At 48.1% G+C, this 22,449-nt stretch overlaps 1 protein-coding gene and 1 non-coding gene across 51 annotated transcripts; both read right to left on the bottom strand.

Moving 5' to 3' along the window:
- Nucleotides 1–2: 2 nt before the first annotated feature.
- On the bottom strand, nucleotides 3–21,743 carry CHD4 (chromodomain helicase DNA binding protein 4). 50 transcript variants are annotated; one of them, XM_086882737.1, is made up of 41 exons: nucleotides 21,648–21,723; nucleotides 20,786–20,860; nucleotides 19,777–19,938; nucleotides 17,683–17,810; nucleotides 17,309–17,500; nucleotides 16,840–16,958; nucleotides 16,176–16,417; nucleotides 15,963–16,090; nucleotides 15,694–15,829; nucleotides 15,071–15,252; nucleotides 14,710–14,949; nucleotides 13,778–13,981; nucleotides 13,490–13,695; nucleotides 13,131–13,262; nucleotides 12,737–12,833; nucleotides 12,168–12,359; nucleotides 11,888–12,088; nucleotides 10,811–10,948; nucleotides 8,745–8,866; nucleotides 8,461–8,634; nucleotides 8,013–8,154; nucleotides 7,419–7,550; nucleotides 7,198–7,315; nucleotides 6,859–6,983; nucleotides 6,329–6,566; nucleotides 5,989–6,161; nucleotides 5,650–5,830; nucleotides 5,463–5,573; nucleotides 5,214–5,302; nucleotides 4,998–5,131; nucleotides 4,371–4,515; nucleotides 4,018–4,183; nucleotides 3,538–3,647; nucleotides 3,173–3,305; nucleotides 2,947–3,024; nucleotides 2,694–2,831; nucleotides 2,491–2,599; nucleotides 2,036–2,168; nucleotides 962–1,157; nucleotides 685–860; nucleotides 3–570 (listed from the first exon to the last, which is right to left on the bottom strand). In XM_086882737.1, the coding sequence occupies exons 3-41, from the start codon at nucleotides 19,871–19,873 to the stop codon at nucleotides 553–555; spliced, it is 5,775 nt and encodes a 1,924-aa protein (XP_086738863.1). In that variant the 5' UTR covers nucleotides 19,874–19,938; nucleotides 20,786–20,860; nucleotides 21,648–21,723; the 3' UTR covers nucleotides 3–552. The 50 variants fall into 50 exon arrangements, with proteins under 50 accessions (XP_086738863.1, XP_086738846.1, XP_086738853.1 ...); XM_086882720.1 differs by having other exon boundaries at nucleotides 669–860; nucleotides 3,173–3,308; nucleotides 5,463–5,549; XM_086882727.1 differs by having other exon boundaries at nucleotides 669–860; nucleotides 3,173–3,308; nucleotides 5,214–5,299; nucleotides 5,463–5,549.
- Nucleotides 3,852–3,990, bottom strand: LOC111944214 (small Cajal body-specific RNA 11). Its single transcript, XR_002871218.1, has one exon.
- Nucleotides 21,744–22,449: the final 706 nt, after the last annotated feature.

Raw genomic sequence — 22,449 nt, 5'->3', positions numbered from 1 at the left:
AGTAAAATACAAGGAAACTTTATTTTTCAGTTTTATCAATGTTTTGCTCTGTTTTTTGTTGGTTTTTCACTGTTGTTTGCTTCTGTCTTCAAGCTGCTTATTAGTTGACAAGTCCGGTCAGTTTTTGTATTAAAAAGGATTTTGATGGAGGTAGCTTTGTCTCTGTCCTGGCTTTTGCTTGGTCTTGCCTACGCACTTGTCTCAGTAAACAAACTCAAAATAAAATTAAGAACGAAAACTGGAATTCCAGGTGGAGGCAACGAGCAATGCAGCCAGGTTCTCCATGTAACAGACATGGCGCTGGGGCCTCCAGTCACTATATACAGAGTCCATCATACATCCATCCCCCTCTCTCCTAAACACACTCCTTGCTCCAACGGGCTGGCTGCAGAGGAAGGAGTTTCTTCTCCTTCCAGAGACCTGAGCAGCAGCTTCCATGGAGGGAAACAGCACCCAGTCAGGAATGTCAGGCAGAGGGGTAGAGTGTGGAGGGGTGGGCTAGGGGGGGTCACTTCAGCTTGGCCGAAAGGTCAACAGCACTGGGCCAGGAACTCACTGCTGCTGGGCCACCTGTAGGGCAACAGAGGAGGACCTGAGGCTCACGGGCTGGTCACCAGAGCCCAGCCTGGCCCACGGAGGCCACCTCTCCCCAGAACTCCCTTACTGACCAGAGAGGGTACGTACTTGTTGGGGAGGGGGCGGTGGTGGGGGCTCGCTGCTGCGGTTGGCCAGGCGGCTGAGGATGTTGCGCTCTGACATCTGAAGGCGCACTGCCACAGGTGGGATGCGGGCAATCGTGGCAGGCAGGCGAGTCACATCTGCCTTCATGTCACTCAAAAGCTCCTCCAGCTGCTTCAGAACTACAAGAGAAAGGGACATCTGTTCGGACGGGAAAAGGACACCCCAGAGGGGACAGCACAGCTGAACACCTATCCCACCCTTGTTTAACACACCGCATTACCTTTGTGCAGCACAGCATTGGCTGGTTTATTCCCAGCCATTGACTCCTTGGATAGGTGCTGGTGGCTCTCAGCCAGGCATTCCACCTCTGCAAAACGTGTGTTCAGAGCCATGGATGGGTGAGATGGATCTTCGGACATGTTCAGATAGGCAGCTCGCCGCAACTGTTCCTCGATCACCAGTGCTTGCTCCAGGAGCTGCAAGGTGGGGCAGGAATGACTCTTTCGGCAGCTGCCTGAGAGGGAGCATTGTCTGCACCCCCAGTCTCTCCTAATCCAATTCCCCACCATCTCGTAAGCTGAGATTGTGTTGCTGAATCTCTTTTCTCCAGGTTTTACTGAGTAGCCCAAAACAGTAAGGGCTTCATGAAGCAAAGTCAGACATAAAATAAAACCAGGGTGCATTGGTACTGCAACTCCTCTAGTATTTTCTTTCCTTCTCTGATTCTTGTTACACATTCTCTATGAGGTAAATGGGATGAAGATTACCCTTTGAACTCAAGGGAAAAATATTCCATCCTACTTATAGAAAGAGTCCAAAGTCTTGTAAGCATTTGGAGAAATCAGCTGGAATACTGTCAGTGCAGAACTGATCATTCAGTCTTACAGTCAATCAATGTTTTGCCCCAAGACTGAGACCTACATGGCTTTTACTTGATCTTAAATCACTCCCATGGTTGTGGAGTTTTGTTCACTACTAAAGAGGATGAAGTAGGATGAAATCAATCAGCCATTTCAGCAACCCAGAGTTCTGTTCAGGCACATGGAGTGGGTTGTAGCAGACCAAGCAAAAGCTGTGGTGAAAACAGCTGCCTGAACCTCAAGCCTCCTGCTTACCAGCTATTCAATAAACATTTGGGTAGAGAGCACTGAACCAAGCTTCCCAATACCATTTCCAGAAAAAAGGGAGCTCCTATCATGGAGCAACTGCATGATCCTGAGATATATTGCTTTTTTTATTACCCCTAAAATAAAAGGCACTGCACAAATCTTTCACTTTCTTGGTGGAAACTCAGAACTGCAAGAACTTGTTCTTAGAGATCCAGGCAGTTATCACACTAAAGAGAAATCCTTACCTTAAATCTCCTTGCCAAGAACTTATTCTTTATTTCCAGGAAGTTACCCCTGTTCATCTCACCCTTGAAGGGTTCATTGAGGATGGCGTAACGTGGATCATTCTGAATATCCTGCCAACGGGCATAGCCATGACTGAGATGGGATGAGCTCAGGCAAACAAAGGCAGTGAAAACAAGGGAATACACAGCCCAGGCAGTACTGTTCTCCAGAGGGACTGGGGAAAGGGGTACAGAGAGGGGATGAACAGGAGCCAAGGAAGAGGAATGAGAACTATGTCCTGCTAAGTCATAACTGTGCTGCAGGAAGCTCCCCCTCCCACCATCACTTTCACTCTTGTGAAGAAGATAATGCACTCTCTCTCACTTAACCTACTCCAGTCAGATTCAGCAGGGTCACTTTCACCCTGACAAATCATGTACAAGGTGGGAGAATGTATCTGTCACGGCAAGGATACTTGATAATCCCAGCAAGGAGCCAGTAGTCGTGACGCCGATGCCAGATCTCATAGGTCTTCTTGGTGACAGTTGCAGCCCGCTCTTCATTCTGCCAGAGGGAGTGTAGTTCTGGAAAGGCAAGAGACACCAGAATGGTTGGAAGTTATTTCACAAACATAAGCAGGAGTTTATAAACAAGTTCAAGCAGATAAAGATCTCATACCAGTGAAACCACCGTCTGCTATGTTGAACATGAAGCGCTGCTTTACTGCCTTCTTGTGCCTTTCATCCACTGACTCCTTCAGCATCTCTCCGTTCTGCAGCATCACCACATCTCTCTTATCATCGTCCTTTTTCTCATCTGTACACACAGGAAATTATTAAAACAAACATGGCAGACAACACAACAAACTGGACCCATGAGGAATCCTTGCAAAAGAAGGGTTAAGGTAGAGAAGGGAGTCATCATGCCTCACCTTTCTCATCCAGAGTGATTATAGGAGGGTCAGGGGGATTTTCAGTAGCTGCTCTGTCTTCCACTTTCTCCACATCAGCTGCAGGAAAGAAGGGGAACATGAGATGCACAAGAACATAGCAAGTCCACAGTTTTGTTCTTCAGCCAGTGAAAGCCAATACTATTCTGTAACTTCCCACTGATTTTCTACATTCAAGCTTAATTCTTTGGGATGAAGTGCTCTGTACCTTTGCTTTCTACTTCCATTGGTTCATCTGGTCTTTCCTTTGCTTCCGTTTCCTCTGCTTTTTTTTCATCTGCCTCTGTGGAGTTCACCGGGGATTTTGCTTCCTGGGGTGGTGTTTCCACAGCTTGAGCACACTGCTGAGGACAGCAATCAGTGAGACAAAAGTATAGCAGTGCATGACAGAATACAGTCATAGTCACTTGAAAAGCAAAGACACACAAAACTGCGAGACCAATTCTGAGGACCAGAGTCAGAGATCTTCAAGTATCACTCTAAAAACGCATCTCTGCCTCAGCTGAAATGAAGAGGGGGCAGAAGTACAGAAACTTGCAAGAGAAATTACAAGGCAAAAAAGCCAAAACTCACCTCCATAGGAGCCTCTGTTTCAGTAGCAGAGGCAGTGAGCTCCTTCTCTGGTTCAGATGGCTCTCCTTGCTCCTTAGCAGTAGCTCCTTCTTCTACTTTTACTCCATCTTCTGTGTATTCCCCACGCCAGAGCAGCACAGCAGACAAAAAGAGAAGCAAATCAGTAAGGTCTTCCCTGTTACCAAGCCCACTTCTCCTTTGCTCTCAGGGATAAGGCCCACCAAAATGGAATTAACATGACCCCCCCCCCCCCTTTTCCTGCCCACTATAAATGCTGGGCTTCATCACTGATGTCAGCTCATTGCAGGAAAGCCAGTGTCCTCTCTTGCCTTTAAGGGCTTGCACATGTCTTTGGCAGCCCTCCTAACATGAGAGTAAGCTGATCTGCGTCCACCTCCAGACCCCACCACCACAGTTCCGGTGAGGGGAACAGCCAGGGTAAGGTCAGGACGCGGGGCTGTACGAGAGGGGAGCCCTCACCAGGTGGAGGAACAGGGGCAGGTGTATTCGGCTGCGTATCCCCTGGTGTCGAAGGAGTTGGAGTTTTGGGAGAGGGTGAGCTGGGCTGTGAAAGTTTCTTGTTCTCCTCTATCTCTGCCAGTTCTGGCATACTCCAGCGACCGTTCACATGCTCAAACTCCTGCACCTGTACAAGAGGCAGAGAAAGACGTATCACTGGAGGAGTCATACAATCCTTACACCTGTAGAGACAGGCCACCGAGCACAGAACAAAAGTAGGAGTGAAAGAAGAGGTCACTCTCTAACTCAAGTCCCCAGTGACTACATACAGTTGTATGGCCAGCAAAGGCCACATTGCTCTGCTAGACACCAACCTTTTTGCGTATAAGTGACATGACCCCAATGCGAGTAAGGACATGCTGTCGAGAAAGACCTTCCCGTGGAACCCCATCTGCAAAGGTCTCTGCACCATCAGCTCCAGGTTCACATAAATGGCGCATGAACAGCGAGACATAGGCCCTGCAGCGATTGAGAGACAAGCAATTAGTCCATAAACCGCATTATCTGGAGGCATGCATTGTCAGACCCCTTCCAGCATGTAAGGGAAATTACCTCGAGACTCTTAACCCATAGTAGCAAGTTCCGGGGCACCAGGCCCCTTCAAGGGAGAATTTCCTAACAGAATCACTACGTACATAGAGGACACACAGCTAACTCAAGAGTCTTGAGCCAGAAACAATCATAAACCCAAGAAAGACTCAGGGAGATTATTCATTACATGCTTGTAGAGCCATGCTACTCCTATAAAAGCATTTGCTTTTGGTGACTGAAGAGTCAGGTTAAGGAGAGTTAGCAACAATTCCAGCTTATACTTCATTCTCCCACCAAGAATCAACCAATGCATTAAGGAAATGTAGTCTCCAAGAAAAGGCCCAATTCTCATTCCTCCCCAAAAGGACTACTTGCTGTCAGTCTTCCACTCCTGCCTAATGCAGACTCACTTGAACTCTTTCTCTGACTTGCCACGGAGGTCCCGAACAAGCCACTGAGTGGTGAAGGCATCCTGAGGTGGCATTCCATAGCGCATGATAGCATTGAGGAAGGCTTTCCGCTGGCGAGCGTTGAAACCCAGCACCTAGAATGAAGGAACAGACAGATATGGCAAGAGGAATACAGGAGCAGCTGGGATGCAAATGCCTTCCCCTTGTACAACTTACCTCAATGTTCCCTCCCACACGGGCCAGTAAGGGAGGCAGAGGCTTATCCTTATCATTTCTCAGGCCCTTGCGGCTAGGCCGACGAGCTGCTGAAGAGAGAAATGCAGCTAAGTAAAGAGACAAGGCACAGCATATTGTTGTGTGAATACTGTCCCAGCAAGGGAGCACCACAAAACATATAAATCGCCCAAGTCCCAACTGTTTCCACACTCAAAGCAACCCAGCAACTCTGGCTCCAGTAGAACTTACCTTCAGACCTCTCATCAAAGTCCTCGTCTCCTTCTTCAGAAGCAACTGAATAGTCTGACTGATTATCTGACTGGTCATCCTGCCAGTCTGAAAGAAATACAGCACGTGAGCCTGAGACGCTACTCCGTTACTTCCCAGCAACATATACTTATACCCCTTTTTCCCTCAGGGTCCTGTGGATTTGTACCTCTATCCTCCTGCGAGCCATCGTTGTAGTTAACCTGCTTGCGAATACGTTTGCCCTTGCCCAGATTCCTGGCCAGATCCTCCTGTTGTTGCTCATAATGGTGACGGAGCAGTTTCTCCCAGTAATCAGGATCCACAGATTCCTCCTGCTTAATAATTTCCCGTTCAACCTCCTCTTCCTCCTGTCAGAGAGGTAAGAAATTTAGGACCCTATGCTCCAAGTCCCAGCCTGTCATAGCAAATATATGCCTGCCTGCTTAAAAGTTTCAGAGCTAAATTAACTTAATTGATCCTCCATCACTCAGAAGAATGTATTAGCTGACATCCACTGCATACTCACCCCCATCTCCTCCTCACGAACCACATACTGGGCCACCTTGAAGGAGCTGAGATATTCATTCATGCCCTGAAGTTCTGTATCTTCTGTTTCATCCTGGTTCCGATCCAATAGACGCTCAATCGCTTTGTCATCATAGTGGATGACACTACTATCCTCACCTTCTTTGTTATCCCCTGAAGGAAGAGTACAGGAACTGTTGCTGTATGGATCTCAATGGACTATGAAAGGGAATGCCACCCTAGACCCTCTTTCTAGAGCTATAATCAGCACTGTGTCTACAGTCTCTCACTAAAGGAGCCAGATCTCCCCACCCCCTTCAGTTCTACTCCCAGGTACTCACCCCCCTCAGTAGCCTCATCCTTGAAGAGCTCTTCAGTGCCAAATTTGAGAATGTCATCAAGTTCCTGTTTGGACATGGAGCCTGTCTTGGAGCCCAACCCTGGTCTCACTACCAGATGAGTTAGCATCATCTTCTTCTTGGCCACCTGAGTGATACGTTCCTCCACTGAGGCCCTTGTCACAAAGCGGTATATCATCACTTTCTTGTTCTGTCCAATTCTGTGTGCACGGCTGAAGGCCTAGAAAAGAGATGTGCTCACAATAATCTAGAGCTGCACAAGCAGTAGTCTGATACACCCCAACTACCTCCATAAGCTTCTCTTCTGCCTTCATGCTAGCTCTTAGTGTTAGTGAAGACTGTGCCCTAGAAGATCCCTCCACTGTTTCATTTCCCATCTCTACCAATCCTCACTGCTCTAATTTTGCACATTTCTAGAGGGGAAGTCTCACACTCCTTCACTCTTTCTGATGATTTAATTTCTCCTCTTCCTCAGGGATTACTCCATAATGAGTGATCTCATTCAGACTCACCTGGATATCATTGTGGGGGTTCCAGTCTGAATCGTAGATAATCACAGTATCTGCTGTGGCCAAGTTAATACCAAGACCCCCAGCTCGAGTTGAAAGCAGAAAGCAGAACTGCTGAGCTCCAGGAGCTTGGATTAAAAAAAGAGAACAAAAGTAATCAAGGGAGTGTGCAGTACTCAAAGAAGGATTTGTAACTGACCCACATCACCTGACAGAGAATTGCTACTAATTTAAGATTCCAGAAAAGCAACAGAAGACTTAGGGCACACCAATCCCACAGTGAACATTAAGCACATACAAGGCAATCTTTTTTTTTTACAGAAAAAGTAGGAGACTATATACCATTGAAGCGATCAATAGCCTCCTGACGCATGTTCCCTGTGATTCCTCCATCAATCCGCTCATATTTGTACCCTTCGTGTTCCAAAAAATCTTCTAGAAGGTCCAACATTTTAGTCATCTGCATATCAGAAAAACACCACCACAGAAGAGTGAGGGACAGATGGACACCAGATCAGACTTCTTTGATTGTATTCCAGGCCTAGAGGTTTTTCTCCGTATACCTGAGAGAATATGAGCACTCTGTGACCTCCTTCCTTCAGGTTCTTTAACATCTTCTGGAGCAGCAACAGCTTTCCAGAGGCTCGAATAAGTGCACTACCATCATACATGCCATTTGGCATTTTTGGAGCTTCCTAAAAATAAAGAGAAAGAGGGAATAAGGGGCAAGGGACAAAAACAGTTTGAAGGGATGTGACTTGGTCTCAGTCCCCAGCTGATGCTGGCTCACACCTGGTCACTTAGCTTGGCACAACCACAAGGTATAGCACTGCTTGTATGAAACATCAGTGCTAGCCTGTGCCTGTTCTCTTGCAATTTGACTCCTACAGAGCCACCTCTTTTCTTACTTAGTCCCTACTCTTACAGTCTTCACCAGCTCACATGAGTCAGAAGATAGCTCCTACCTGTCATATAAATGTGCTGGAAAAGAAATGGCCTTCCAGCATGTTGGGTCTAAATAAAGAAGGATGGAAAAAATACACAGAAGCAAAAAGAGAGAAATGGGAACCCCTCCATGCCTCACCTAGGCAGCTAAGTGGCTTCCTGATAACAGCCAGCAGGGAATTTGCTTATACAGAATAAGTGACTGGACATACCATAGCAGCCACCGGAAAGAGGTAGGGGTGGTTACAGCACTTCTTCAGATCCATAACAACATTGAGCAACGAGACTTGGTTACCACCACCCCGTGCATTCAGTGCTTCAAAGTTTCTTGTCAAAATGTATTTATAATATTTCCTGAAAACAAAGAAAATAAAACCACTCAGACAGTTGTCATGAGAATAACTAACCTACTCTTCCCTTGCTGAAGTCTGCATAGCTACTGGCATTACCTGCCAACTACTTAGGCTCTGCCAGTGCCACTCACTATCTCTTTATCCCTTACACCAGAGCACAGGATTAGTCCTTCCTCTGCTCTAGTGGCAGCCCACTGCACAGAAAACCCTGTAGAGTAAGGATAAGGCTGTTGCAGCATCCTCTTTGAAACTGCAGAGCAGAGAAACAGTTCTCAACAGCAAGTGCTCTCTTCACCCCCACACTCACTTCTGCATGGGACTCAGCTCCACTCTGACAATGAGTTCAGTCTTAGATGGCATATTCTTGAAAACATCAGCCTTGAGACGCCTCAGCATATGTGGGCCCAGCATGTCGTGCAGCTTCTTGATCTGATCTTCCTTGGCAATATCCGCAAACTCTTCTAGGAAGCCCTCCAAGTTACTGCAGGGAAACAGACACTCAGCAAACAGCACAAAGGAAAAAGAGCAAAAGAGCAAGCGAGGGGAAAGGAACGACAAGACAGGCAGGCTGACTTGCACTGCAAGACATACTGGAATCTCTCGGGCGTCAGGAAGTTCAGCAGGTGGAACAGTTCTTCCAGGTTGTTCTGCAGGGGAGTTCCTGTAAGCAGCAGCTTGTGCTGGAGGGAGTAACCATTCAGCACACGGAAGAACTGGAGAGAATAGGGAAGAAAGTGGAAAAATAAACCAAAACCCACACACAAATACATCAGCGGCTTATTAAGTCATAGGCTTACAAAGAAAAAAATTCTAGAAAGAAAGTTGACACCAATCTAGGGTTCAATTTAGATCACATCAGCTGTTTGGACAAGAGTTCCAAGTAGTTCACATTCCAGTCAGGGTTACTAGACTGATCTTATTTGGATCATTGTTCTGCATAGCTAAATCATGACTGCAGCAAATCCTCTGAGCCATCAGGTGCTAGTAGGTTTCCTTTGCTCTTACAAGTTACAATCTCTTTCAGACCACAAATCATTTCTAGACTGCTGTACTATGTATTTTTTCTTGCTAAATTAGTGTTCCACATTCCTACAACTATTCTGCCCTGAGAATTCTAGAAATAACCAAGTCACTCTTCCTATTCATATCACTCCTGGCCGTGTTCCAGAGCTCTGAACAAGCAGAGGAGAAAAAGAGCTAAGGGTTTACCAATGTATCTTGAAGGTAATTTGCACTGGTTTTCACAACAATGAAGTAATTCCAGACAGATGTAGTGAGCAGTTAAAGTACTGCACTGGAAAGCACAAGTGTACTATGTTCACCTGCACAAACTGATGGTAAAACAGTAATTTATTTATGAGCTTGGCCACTTCTTTGCTTATCTTACACTTAGCATGATACAAGGTCAAATTTAATGAAAACAGCTGTACTAGATGGCAAACAAAAACCAAATTGCTTATGTTTTGGTTACTGCACCAGAGGAGTACTTCTAGTGGTCTCCACAGGGATTTATCTTTCTATGTAGTTATACTTAAAAATATTCTTCTTTCAGAATCAAATGTGGAAGTTACTAATTATATCTGCAAAACTTCAGGAGATAACTCAAATTTATCAAGAAGCATCTGACATATGGATCTTGCAGCCAAACACCTATAAAAGCTGTTCTTAAAGGACAGGAAACTGCTGTAGAAAAAGATTTAATGGCTCTGCATAGTGTCATAGTGTAACCTTGAGCCTTTACATCCTCTTTCAATTAATGAATATTAATAGTAAGCATTCATTCCTACTTCCAATGGTTTCAATGCTAAGCATAGAATGGCATCCAGTCTTAGTGCCTACAATAAAATAAGATCTAGAAACTGAACTGCAAGCACAGCTGTGATGCCTCAGGAAGATGCCTCATGCCAAGATCCAAAACACTAAAGCTATTTAAACAAAACAAACAAACAAAAAATCAAGCAGCAATTTTGTCTTATAGTCTCCAAGAACCTCTAAAACCAGCTTTCCAATAGTAATTGTTTTTGGCATACTGAGCACTAGAATCCAGCTGAAGACAGACAAACCAATACCAGAATTAAGGCAGAAGGCCTATGGAGGGGCTGGATTAACAAAGTACAGTCAAGTCTACTCAATTCAAACAAGCTTAGTTAAGATGCAGCCTCATATTAAAGTAGCTATATGGCTCTCAGCACCTACCTTGGCATTTTTGAACACCTCTGCCCACCATCAATTTCTGTAACACCTCATTAGTTGTGCTACAAAGCCAGATGAACGCAGAGAGCAAGCCTACTCTGGAAGCAGGGTAATTCTGCTCACGGAGCATGTTTTATGCTCAGCATAGTAAACCTTTTCAGAATAGAGGTGGTGCAGGTATGTGATCTGCTTTTAGAAATCATTTTGTATTTGAGAGCAACAACCACATCCAGGCTTTTCTGTTTTTCAGTCTACACCAATTGCCCATTCACTTGGAAAGAAAGCTGGTTTAACCAGTGATCTGTATAAGTAAAGTTGTTGCTAATGATGATTGATCTCCAAATGCAGGCTGTTGATTTTTCTTTTTTAATAATACATCAAATTTACTACTGAACAAATGACTAAGAGCTCTCTCTCCCCTGCAACATATGCCATGCCCATGAACCATCTATGCTTCTCTGTACCTTAGACTGATTGTTCTTCAGTCTGTGAGCTTCATCCACAATGAGACAGGCCCAGTCAATAGAGCCTAGTATTGCCATATCAATTGTGATCAATTCATAGGAGGTGAGAAGCACATGGAACTTGACAGCAGCCTCCTTCTGCAAAGGAAAAGGATGAACATGTAATGGGATAGAAGATGCAGTGCTCCTCCATCAAGTTATCCTGATGAGCTGTGGTCAACAACCCATCAAAAACTTTCATACCCCCTTGTTTCATCCTGTCACAAGATTCAAAATGATGCCCAAACCATTTTAGCCTTTTTATTCTTATTGCTCTCCTCAACCCCCCCAGTACCTGCTACTTTTGGACAGATACCAAATACTCTAGCAGAAATGTTTAACAAGTAGTGAGTAGAGGCATCTTAAGAGAATTGAGATTTTGAGATTTGGAGAAGAGTGGCTCATCTGCAAGCTAGGACTTCACAAGATAAGAAGTTTACCATCAAATTTTATTACTGTTAGTACTAAAGGCTGTTCCATTTCAAAGGAAGGAAATTAGCCTATCTGCCTCTGCCACTGAAAGTGCTTTAGCTTCCATCTTGGTTTTACTAGGAAGACTTAAGTTCCACAAAAAAGAGCCACCTAGGTCAGGCTCTTCCTTCCTGTCTGGGCACAAAATGCATTATCTTATATGTCTGGGTATGGCCTGTCAGCCAATTCCTCAGGATAAAAAAGTTCACACTTTTTTTGTATATTTGTCATTTACACACAGTGGTAATTCTGACATCAACTTAGGGCTGTAGAAAAGATGCACAATTTCACAGGTTAAGTAGGGAAGACAGAGGGACCTGCCTAGGGTTAGTATTACATTCATCAACTATCTTTCCCCAGTACTGAATCAGTTCAGACTAGCAGAAGTGTTTAAAACAGTTTATAGCAAGGGTCTAAATACCCACTTGTCATCAATTTGCAGTTATTTCCCCTTGGAAACTACAAGTATATTCAGTTCCCAGGGACAGCAGAGTATCTGAATCTCAGCTCCTGAAAGTCAGTCAAGTGCATTTCAGTTCAGGCTTGTGTTACAGCAGAGCTCTGTACCTTCATTCTGGACGCTTTTTTGCCTCCACGTATGGCATTATCCTCAAAAGTGAACTCATTCTCACGGATGATGGCCCGGCTGTCTTTGTCACCGACGTAGGTCACTACATACATATCTGGGGCCCACATCTCAAACTCTCGTTCCCAGTTGATGATTGTGGACAGTGGTGCACTCACCAAGAAGGGACCCTTTGAGTGCCCCTACAAATAAAGAGCATTAGATGACTGCAATCACTAATACAGGCAGAATCTCCCTGGGCAGTGACCTCCCTGCTCTCACCTCTTTGTATAAGGAGTACAGGAACACTGCTGTCTGCACAGTCTTTCCCAGACCCATTTCATCAGCCAAGATTGTATCTGTGCCCTGGGCCCAGGAGAAGCGCAGCCAATTCAGCCCTTCCAGTTGGTAGGGATGCAAGGTCCCCCCTGTTACATCGAGGTACTCCGGTTGCCGGTCATATTTCACTGTTGGCTATAGTGGAAAGAAGGAAGAGTTGGAATCCTTTTACTCACTTAGATAACTCACAAGAGTCCTTTCTTAGCAACTCTTATATTCACTAGTACAGACGAGGCTTCACAGATGACAACCAGACTAGCACCAAACCAAATTTCCAAATGGCCAAAGACATCCAACAAGAAGCCATTGTTTTTTGTAAACCCCTTTCATCAGGAGCTAGGGAGTCCAACCCAGTGGACACAGTGGACCTTTGTCTGAAGGCTGTCTAGTGCCACTTATTCTTACGGCTATGAAGAAGCTCTAAACCATATGCTGTTCACTCTCTGGTTTTCTATTTACCTGCAGGCACCCCAAAATAAGCAGCTCTGTCAGATGGCTGAACAGTAACTTACATCTACTGTGGGAGTCTCAGGGGGTCTTTCCAGTTTCCTCATCTTCACTTTCTTTAACTTCTTACCAGGCCTGCCCTCTTCACCTCGCATCAGCTCCCTATGCAGACACAGTCCAAAGTACATGTAAGTTTAATAGCTTTTCATTGACAGATCAAGAGAAAACTATTGCAGAGAATAGGAGGGCAATCACCCAACTCAAACAGGCTCAAGAGAACATGGCTGGAACATTAATGAACTGGTAGAGAGGCACTAGGTCCCTGCCCAAAGGCGTAAAGAGTCAGCAACAAGAAGATGCTTCTTGCCCATTTCATCTATTGATCCAGGCAACGTTAGAGGCTGACATACTGCAGTACTTTCTCTTGAGGGAAGGGAAAGCTCTAGATACTTCTCCTACCTGTGATTCCAGTAGGCTTGCTTGTAGAGGTCATAATCTTGAATATCCACATCTTCGCTTTCCCAGGATGCCTGATCATAGGGTAGGTCTCTCCATTTAATCAAATAGTGGACATTCCCCTTCTTATCCACACTGCAGAAGAAACCAGTAAGTCTCAAGCAGAGTGAGATGGCAGTATTCCCCCAATCCATTCAAATGGAAGGGAAGGACTCAGTGAAGCAGCAGAAACAGAACAATGTCTGTCATACCAACAAAGAACTCCCACTGTTTCTCCCAGTCATACCGCAGTTTAGCTCATCCCCTCTCCCTTAGCCTTGCTTAAGGTCTTTGTTGAAAATCCTCTTTGTTACACCCCCTACCTATGATTAAGGATCCTGTGGATCATCATCCACTCTGGCTTGATCCCGTATCGATAGAAACGCTCCTCCATCTCAGCATATTTGGGGTCCTTGTTTTTTCTCTTTCGGCTTTTCTCTTCTTCCCCTCCAAAGTCTCCCGAAGGTGGCTCATCCATATCATTTTTGCGTTGGTAGTTACGAAACATGACCTGGCAGTGCAACTCCAGCTGCAGTCAGGACACAAGCAGTCAGTAGATGTTTGAGCCTCAACTGTCCACCCTTATGCCATGGTTAGGTCCCTCCACTCACCTGCAACTCTGACACCCAGGAGCAGTGCCAGTAGGACATGCCCTGCCATTTGACAAAGAACTGCCTCTCAGGCCGACCCTCCAGAGGCTTCGGGGGTGGAGCATTAGGGTCTGCATCAGGAGGACGTGGTGGTGCGGGGCCAACTGGGGGCTGACCCCATTTCCAGATCAAGATCTTCTGCACCTTTCCTTTCAAAGCTGGGCACTGGGAAGTTAAACAGAGCTTGATGCATCACAGTGCATGTACTCTAACACAGAAGCACTGAGAAGCAGAAACAGAGTCGCTTTTACGGTTTCACTAAACAGAATTTGCTAGGCCCGACGAGCCCAATAGTCTGCCCAACTACGACTTCATTGAAAGTTTGTGCAAAAAATATTTTGCTGTAGAATTAAGGGCCCAATATAACCAACTTCTCTTTTGCTTGTCATCTTTAGGTTTTTATCACCTAATGAAAGCAATTAACACCATTTATACTACCTATTTCTCCTAAAAAATGTGTGGTATTTCTCCTTACCATCTACTTTGAAAGGCTTTAGCATTACAAAGCTTACAAAACCAGTTTGTCTCAGCATCAGTTTAAATTACTTTAAGCATTGAATTTGCTTGCACTTGTTTTCCTCCTTCTGCACACAGACAGGACCCCAAAAAAGTGATCCTTGGCATGCTGGACCAAAAACTGCTCAACTACCCTGCACGTGGACAAATCTCACGAGACCCAAAGGCTGTAGCCTGGTTCTTCCCACTGTGTGGAGAAAGCAATCAATCAAGGCACAATTCACCTACAAAAAGTCGTGCCTTTAAGCTTTATGATGAAAGTGTATGAGGAGAGAGTCTCCAAAGGGCTGTGTATTTCCACAGAAATATGATGATCCAAAGGGATTAGATCAATCACCTCTTGTAGCAATAGGAGAATGGTACTAGCAGAAACTCACAGTACAGCGAGGACACAGCCATTCTCCATTGGGAATCTCAGGCAGCGGGGGATTCAGACAGTGGATGTGGTAGGATGAAGGACAGGCATCACAGCACAGCAGCTCTCCTCCATCCTTGCAGACTCTACAGAACTCCATATGGTGGTCATCCTCTTCTTCAGCATCCCCCACTACATCCTCCAGGATTTCCTCACCTTCAGAGTTATCCTCCTTTGCTTCCCACTGAATGCCCTCTTTTTCCTATGGGAGAGGGAAATCAGAAAAACAAAGCGATTATTTCATTACCACAGAAACAGCCCCAAGTCACTTGATATCCCCCTCATACATGATCTCTTGCACCATTTGGGAATCCAATACTCACACAGTGTGGGCAGCTCCATTTGCCCTCTGGAGCTTTCTCCATATCTGGGTCCAGGCAAACCATGTGGTAGGCACGAGGGCAGGTATCACACAATATAATTTCTCCTCCCTGCTGGCACACCTCACAGTAGTCCTGGTGATCAGTCTCATAGCCATCCACAGCCACTGTGGAGTCCTCCTCACCTGCAGAGGGTGATGAGGAGCTACTGTAGTACAAGCCACAGGTACAGGTTTCCTACAGCCAGGGAGGGTATTCTCCCAGCAGCCTACTTAGCCATCCAGAGATCCAAAATACAGAACTCTTACTCTGTGTAAGTAAACAGGGCAAGAAGGAAGACCTGGAAATAGGAGCAAAACCAGTCCCTTTGTGCCCCCTTCCACCCATGAAATAAAAGGTACACATAAGGCCAGGAAAACCCAGCACTTCATCTGTTTCCCTAACAAAGAACCCGTGAAAGAACTTCTGAAAACCTTTTCCTTATTCAAAGTAATATCAAGTTCTTCCTTCACAATCAATTATCCCTCAAGTATGCTGTTAAACATCAAAATTCTCACACAGACATCTCTCTCATCTTTCTACACACTTAGCTGTGCTTGTCTCCAACTGTTGCCAAGTATCTATACCTTTCTTTTTCTTCTTCCCAGCCTTGAGTTTTTTGCGACTGCGGCTACTACGGCTTGTAGATCCATCTGAAACAGAGTAGCTGTTGATGCTGGCATCATCAAAGTCTGACTCCACATCCAGATCATCATCTTCACTCTGAGGTAGGTAAGAGAAAAGCTTTGTTACTCAGACACACATGCTGGGGGGGCAGCAATCAGACACACACCCCAGCATTACTATCACATCATGACCTCCCTCCTCACAAGGTCAAGAAAGGAACATCACTTACTGATGATCTTTTACGCTTGGAACCAAATCCTCCCAGTTTGATTTTCAGTGGTGCCACCTTCTTTGTTTTAGGTTTCTTGATATCAGGAATACGAGGACTGGCCTTTGGCTTCCGCCGGGCATTGGGTCCTGGGAACACAGGAGGCAAAGTCACAAGGGCTATTGACTTGACACCACTCACATTCTATCCTCCTGCCAGGACTCTTCATCTCACCTTTGCCCTCCTTTGTCTTGGCTTTCCTGAGTGGCACATCTACGGGGGGCTGCGGCAGGACAGCATCCACGTTTGTCACCATACTCTCAACTACTGCAACAGCCGCAGCTGCAGCAGCTGCCACAGATGCACCTGAACTTCCCTTGAAGGGGTTGTTTGTGCTAAACTCCCTCCATTTGGCTCCCAGTACCATCATCATCTTCGACACTGCTATTTTAGGGTTCTTGGCGGCAATAAGTGGTCTGTGTACAGTTAAGAAAGGAAGGAAAGGTTACTGAACCACCCTGAAGTCTAGATTATTCCTCCCCACTTCCAGCCCCATCAGCACCTCTATCTGAAACTACATTCCTTTCTAATCTGATTGCAACAGCCAATGAATCTCCTCACTCTCATCCTTCACTCTGTGTGAAATATGGAAATGTTCAGGGGCTTGGAGAAAAGAAATGGAATTTAGCATAGTAGGGAAGAAAGGGGACTGGGAGAACTTGCATCATCTCAATGACTGAAAACAAAAAAGCTGGGGATCAATTACTTTACTGTTACTTCAGTTTTCACTATAGGTACTACACTAGTGTGTACTGATGTTTCAAAACCAAGGAATCTAGTTTTTGTCCCATCTCTTTTCCCACTCCCAAGTAATTTCAAGTGTAGGCTTGCCACTCACCTGACAAACTGGCTGAAAGCTTTGTAGTTGGTGAGTGTGCGGTAATCCTCCTCTGTGAAGATGTGATCAATATCCTCCATACCCCAATCTTCCAGGAGCTGAGCAGATGACTTTGGCTCCTATAAAAAGAGAATCATGGCAACTCTCAGCAGAGCTTCCACACATCTACCACATTCCACAGATGACCCAGGGAATTTTTTTCCCCTGCATTCACTTATCACTACCATAGGATACAGCCACAATAGCAGATCAGTGGAAATGGGAAAAGTATTTGGATTCAATATAAATTCCATGTGTGCTTAAAGCAGTGGAGAGGGAAGAATGCAAGGTGGGGAAAAGGTCAAGTCAAGAGGGTCTAGTGGAAGGCACAGTCCCAACTCCCTGTGCAATCACAAAGGGAGAGCACAATGATCCCCCAAATCAGATACATGGAAATGAGAAGCAAGCAGTCAGCAGGGTAGTTTGTTACCTTTGAGTCATCATCTTCTTCCTCCTCTTCCTCCTCCTCCTTGCGCTTGGCTTTGTTTTTCTTTTCCTTCTTGGGTCCTAATTTCTTCTTTTTCTTCTTCCCAGGGGTATAATCACTGCCCTCACTGTCAGAGCGCAGAACCTCTTCTTCTTCCTCCACAAACTCATTCCCCTCACCAGAGCTGTCCCCCAGCTGGGGAGGGAGGAAGAGGTCAGGCATGAGAAAATACCCTGGATAAACACTAAACACTGCTATCTCCCCAGGTTCTACAGGATTCATTCAAAAGATTGCTGCTATTGGCCAACAATAACAGTAAGTACCCTCACCCTACATATATCCATATTTTAGAGTGTGACCTTAGGCATCCTTATTACCTCCTTCTTTTGACGCTTGCTGAGCTTGGGCACTTTGGGTTCCTTCAGTTTCTTGGGCTTCTTCTTCTTCTTGATCTTGGGAGTGTCAGCCTCTGACAGAAGCTCTTCCTCTGGCTCTTCTTCAGGTTCTGGATGTGAAGAGGTGACATGTCTCATTCAACCCCCTCCTGTGCACTACAGTTTAGCTCCCCTTCACACTTGTCTGCTTCTTGCTACATTCTTACAAACAGAGGTGGTTACAATTCTTTCTGCTCACAACAAATACTCAAAACTTGTATCTTAAGGTACCACTGAACATGGTTTCCCCCCTCCCAACACCACCTATTTCCAGAATCTTGCTTCTCCAAGCAGAATTGCACTCAGAACTCAGGGACAAGAACTTTGCCATAACTTAACAAGAAGAGGAAAGAGCATAAAACAGATGGCCACATCTAAAGGGGGCAAAACAGCAAATGCATTTGAGAACCTGAATACGATAATGTTTCAGTCCATGGATCTCCAGGAAAGAAACCATCTAGCCTTTTCAGCAGTACAGAACATCCTACAGCTGCATGCAAAATACAGGCCAGTAAGCCGCTACTTTTCCTCCTCCATAGGAAAGTTGTTACTCAGCAACTCTATTCTGATCCAGATTAGACAGAACCTTCCCCCAGCCCCAGCAGCTAGCAAGCTGACTGCCTGGCCAGAACACACGCCAGCTCCCCAGCACCAGTGCATGCTTCCATCTGTGTGCCCCCGTTCCCTGGCTGCCCTTGGCCGGAGGGGCAGGGGCAGCCAGACAGAACCTTCCTTCTCTTTGTGGCAGGCTGCGGGAGCAGCGCGGCCACCCGCCCTCCCCTGCCGCCCCGCCCACTGCACACAGTCAGAGTCACTCCTTCTCCCTCCAAGGGAAAATGGCCTCCTGACCACCCGAGCTGGGCAGGATGGAGGAAACCACAGGTCAGAGGAGCTACCGCAGCCCGGGTTGAAACAGCAGAGATAGAGCTTTCAGAACCTGAAGTCCCATACCTGGCCCCTGCCATATTCCCAACCAATGGATGTCTCTTTGCTCCCATGGTGCTGCAACACCAGGTCCTTCAAGGATCATGCATCTTCTCACCCAAGTTCTGACTTACAGCTTCTAATGACCCACCATTTCCAAGGTATCACCTAAACCTCTCCATTTTTCAGTGATTTTACCCGGTTTTTTATAAAGACTTTTATTACTGATAGTCCCATTCCCAAGATCTCAGAAGTGCCAGAAAACTCCAGAGACAAGGCTTAAAAAAAAAAAAAGCCAAACAAAAATCCAAAACTCCACAACACCTCCCCTTCTCCAGTTACATTTATCTTACATGACACTACAACATTCCAGCATGACTTAGTAGGAAATCCCACACTTATCCTGCAAATGACTATATACACATCAGTCTTTTTTCACAAGGAACTGAAGAATCCAGATGCATGTCCACAGAGCAGGTCAGCAGCACCAGCAGCAACAAAAAAAAAAGCAAGCCAGAAGAATTCCTAGGGCTCTAACCCAAGCCTCATGTTGATGATGAGGATGCAAATACAAGGGAAAAAGCAAGATACACAGACTAAAAAAAAAAGCAAAGGTGAGCAAGCAGCACAAAGCAAGAATCGTAAGAAACCTCAATAATTGGGTGTGGTGATGAAGGAAAGTGGGTCACGCAACAGCCCAGGGCAGTTTTCTCTGGACGTCAGCTGGTCTGAGTTCCCAGATGAAAGCAAGCCAGGCAACCTGCCCTTTCACATACTACCCCCTCTTCCCCCTGCCCATTCATGAAAATTGAAACACACAAGCATTTTGGTACCCCATCAGAACTGGACACTGTCTGCACGCTCTACACCTCCTCCAAGCACAGGCCCTGACAACCTGCAATGGCTTGGAACAAAGTCAGTTCCACCTGACACAAAGCCGTAAGCCTCTCACTTCAAAGTAACCCTGGGACTCGGATCTCAAAAACATACATGTGACTTGCAGAAAAAACAGTGAAAAAAATTACATTCCCCAGCACATCATGCATTTCACATATTCAGCTTGAAACCAAAATTATCCCCACTCCACATTCATGCCCTGCAGGCTCGGCATACCTGGATGCTGGGGGATAGCGTTGTTCAACAGGATCTCCATCTCATCATCATCACTGCCCCCTGAGCATGGCGATGGAGATCCAATGCCCGAAGCCATGTCCTCCACACTGGGGGAGGCCTGGGCTTACACAGGTTGCCGTCTTCTTGCCAGTCTGACCAGTACTTCATTGAAAAGAGAAAGAGAAAGTTACAGCAAACCTGAACTCCGTTCTCCCAAGCAATAGTGCTACTAAGAGGATCTGTGAGAAAGCTTAGACAGCAACTTTACTGTCTTTGGAGCCCATGGATAATAGAAACACTGGCAGCAAATATCAGTTTAGAGTTGTGATAAAGCAGGCTTTGAAGACACCAGATATTAAACTGAGTCAGCAACTCATCTCTGGCGAAGAAGCCAAAACAGCTGTCCTAAAGGAAAACTCTCCTGTCCTCTGCAGCCGGGTGCCCTCAGTTGTTTCTGCCTTGGACCAGGAGAAGGCAGCGGGGCAAGCAAGGCAGCCGGGCTTCCAAGGGAGCCCTGGGGGCAGCGGGGCGGCTGTCAGCGCGGTGCCCTGGCCAGCAGCCCCAACCCGCCCCGGGCTGGCACTGCAGCGCTGGCCCTGCCCCTGCCCGGCCCCCGGCCGCACACAAAAGGCCGGGCGGGCTCGGCAGCCCCGCTCCGCCGCCCCCGCCCGGAGCGGGGCTGCGCGGCGCAGGGCGGGGGCGGGGGGCACCGTCTCCCGGGCGGGGGCGCGGGGCGGGGCCGGGGAAGTCCGGCGGGCGTGCGGCGAGGGGCCGCCGTTCCCGGGGGCCGGCGCAGGCCTGGGCTGCGGGCACCGGCGAGGCGGTTGCGGGGCAAGGGAAGAGGGGCCGGACTCGTCCCGCGGCGACCCGGGCAGGGGGACGGCGCGTCCCCGGAGGAGCTGCGGCCGGAGCCGACGGGGCGTCCGGCGGAGAGACGCGTCTGCTGGCCCGGACGCCCCGGGAGGCGGCAGATGGCCTTGCCCGCCCTCGTTCCCTCCCGACTCCTCACCCGGCTCCGGACCCCGGCTCCTCTCTCGCCGCTGCCGCCGCTGAAGGGAAAATGGCTCCGGCCGCGGCACCGCCTCTTAAAGGGGAAAAAAACCCGGCTAGGCCCCGCCCCCTCCCGCCTACATCCCATAATATGCCCCGGGACCCCGGCAACAGGCCCCGCCCCCGTCTCCCCGGCAAACACACACCCCCTTCCCCCCCCCGACATCCCATAATACTCACCCTCCCCTCAGAACTTCCCACTCACTGCCCGGCCCGGCATCCCATAATAACCACCCCTCCCGCCGGTAACATCCCATAATACTGTCCCCCCCACCCCCCGCACCTTCACCCCGAAAAACATCCCATAATACTCCCCCACGCTCGCACCCCTTCGCTCCGGCATCCCATAATACTGACCCCCACCAAGAAACATCCCATAATACTGCCCTTCCCCCCCACGCCCCGCGCGGGACCCCGCGCGCCGGGGCAGGGCGCCCCCCCGCGCCTCCTGGGGCTGCCATCCCATAATAGGCACGTCCCCCTCCCGCGGGGATCGCGCGGTGGGGGGGGGCGGGAGGGCGCACTGTGAGGACCCCCCCCCTCGGAACATCCCATAATAGTCACACCCCGAGCGCGCACATCCCATAATAGTCACACCTCCCCCCCCCCCCCCGCGCCCAGGCAGGCATCCCATAATAGTCGCCGGGAGCCACCGTCCAGCCCGGCATCCCATAATACTCGCGGCCGCCCGCCCCGCACCCGCGGGTTCCGCCGCCGCCCCCTGCTCGCCCTGCCCGGGGCCGCGGGGCCCGCACCGGCCCAGCCCCCGCTCCGGCCCGGGGCACGGGGCCGACCCCTGGCACCGCGCGGTCTCCGCGCACCTCCCTCCCTCCTGCGCGCTGGCACCGGCCCCGGGCACAGGCTCCGGGCACCGCCCTCCCACCGCCGACCGCCCCCGACCTCGGGGCTGAGCGCCCCGCTCGCTTCCCTGCCCCGTCCTGCCGTGCCCATCCCGCACGCTCCGCCCGCGGAGCCGCAGGACCTCTCCAAGGTTATCCGTGCCCGGCGGGCCACTGCCACCGCCAGCCTGTGTGTGGGGAGCCCGCAGTGAGTCCGGTGACTCCCCTGCACCTCGAAGCTTCCTGGCTGCTGGTACCTGCAGAACTACCTACCCCAGGGATACGCATTCTCCCAGGCAACTAGCGACAGGACGAGAGTGTGTAGTCTCAAGCAGTGCCAGGGGAGGCTTAGGTTGGACATCAGGAGGAATTTCTTCATGGAAAGGCTGATCAGACATTGGAATGGATTGCCAGGGAAATGGTGGAGTCACCATCCCCGGAGTTGTTTAGGGCTGGATGCGGTGCTTAGTGCCATGGTCTAGTTGCCATGGTGGTGTTTGGTCAAAGGTTGGACTTGATGATCTCAGAGGTCTTTTCCAACCTTATTTGGATATCTGTGATTGTGTGACACACGTGTGTCCATGTCCTCCATTCCTCCCCGCCACCCATCACCCTGCTCCCTGCTGCGCCCTCCACCAGGAAACTCATCATTGATCCCCACAGACGGGAACGGTCCATACGTATAAGTATACTCCAATTACACACATGCAACTGTATCATTAATTTCCCATTAAATGAAATCACATCCCATAACGCTGCCTTATCCTCTGATGAGCATTTTCAT

This window comes from Cyanistes caeruleus, chromosome 3 (assembly GCF_971803275.1).
Source record: "Cyanistes caeruleus chromosome 3, bCyaCae1.hap1.1, whole genome shotgun sequence".
Classification (NCBI taxonomy): Eukaryota; Metazoa; Chordata; class Aves; order Passeriformes; family Paridae; genus Cyanistes; species Cyanistes caeruleus.
Note: the sequence above shows the minus strand (reverse complement) of the source record. Positions and strands in the feature narration are given on the sequence as shown.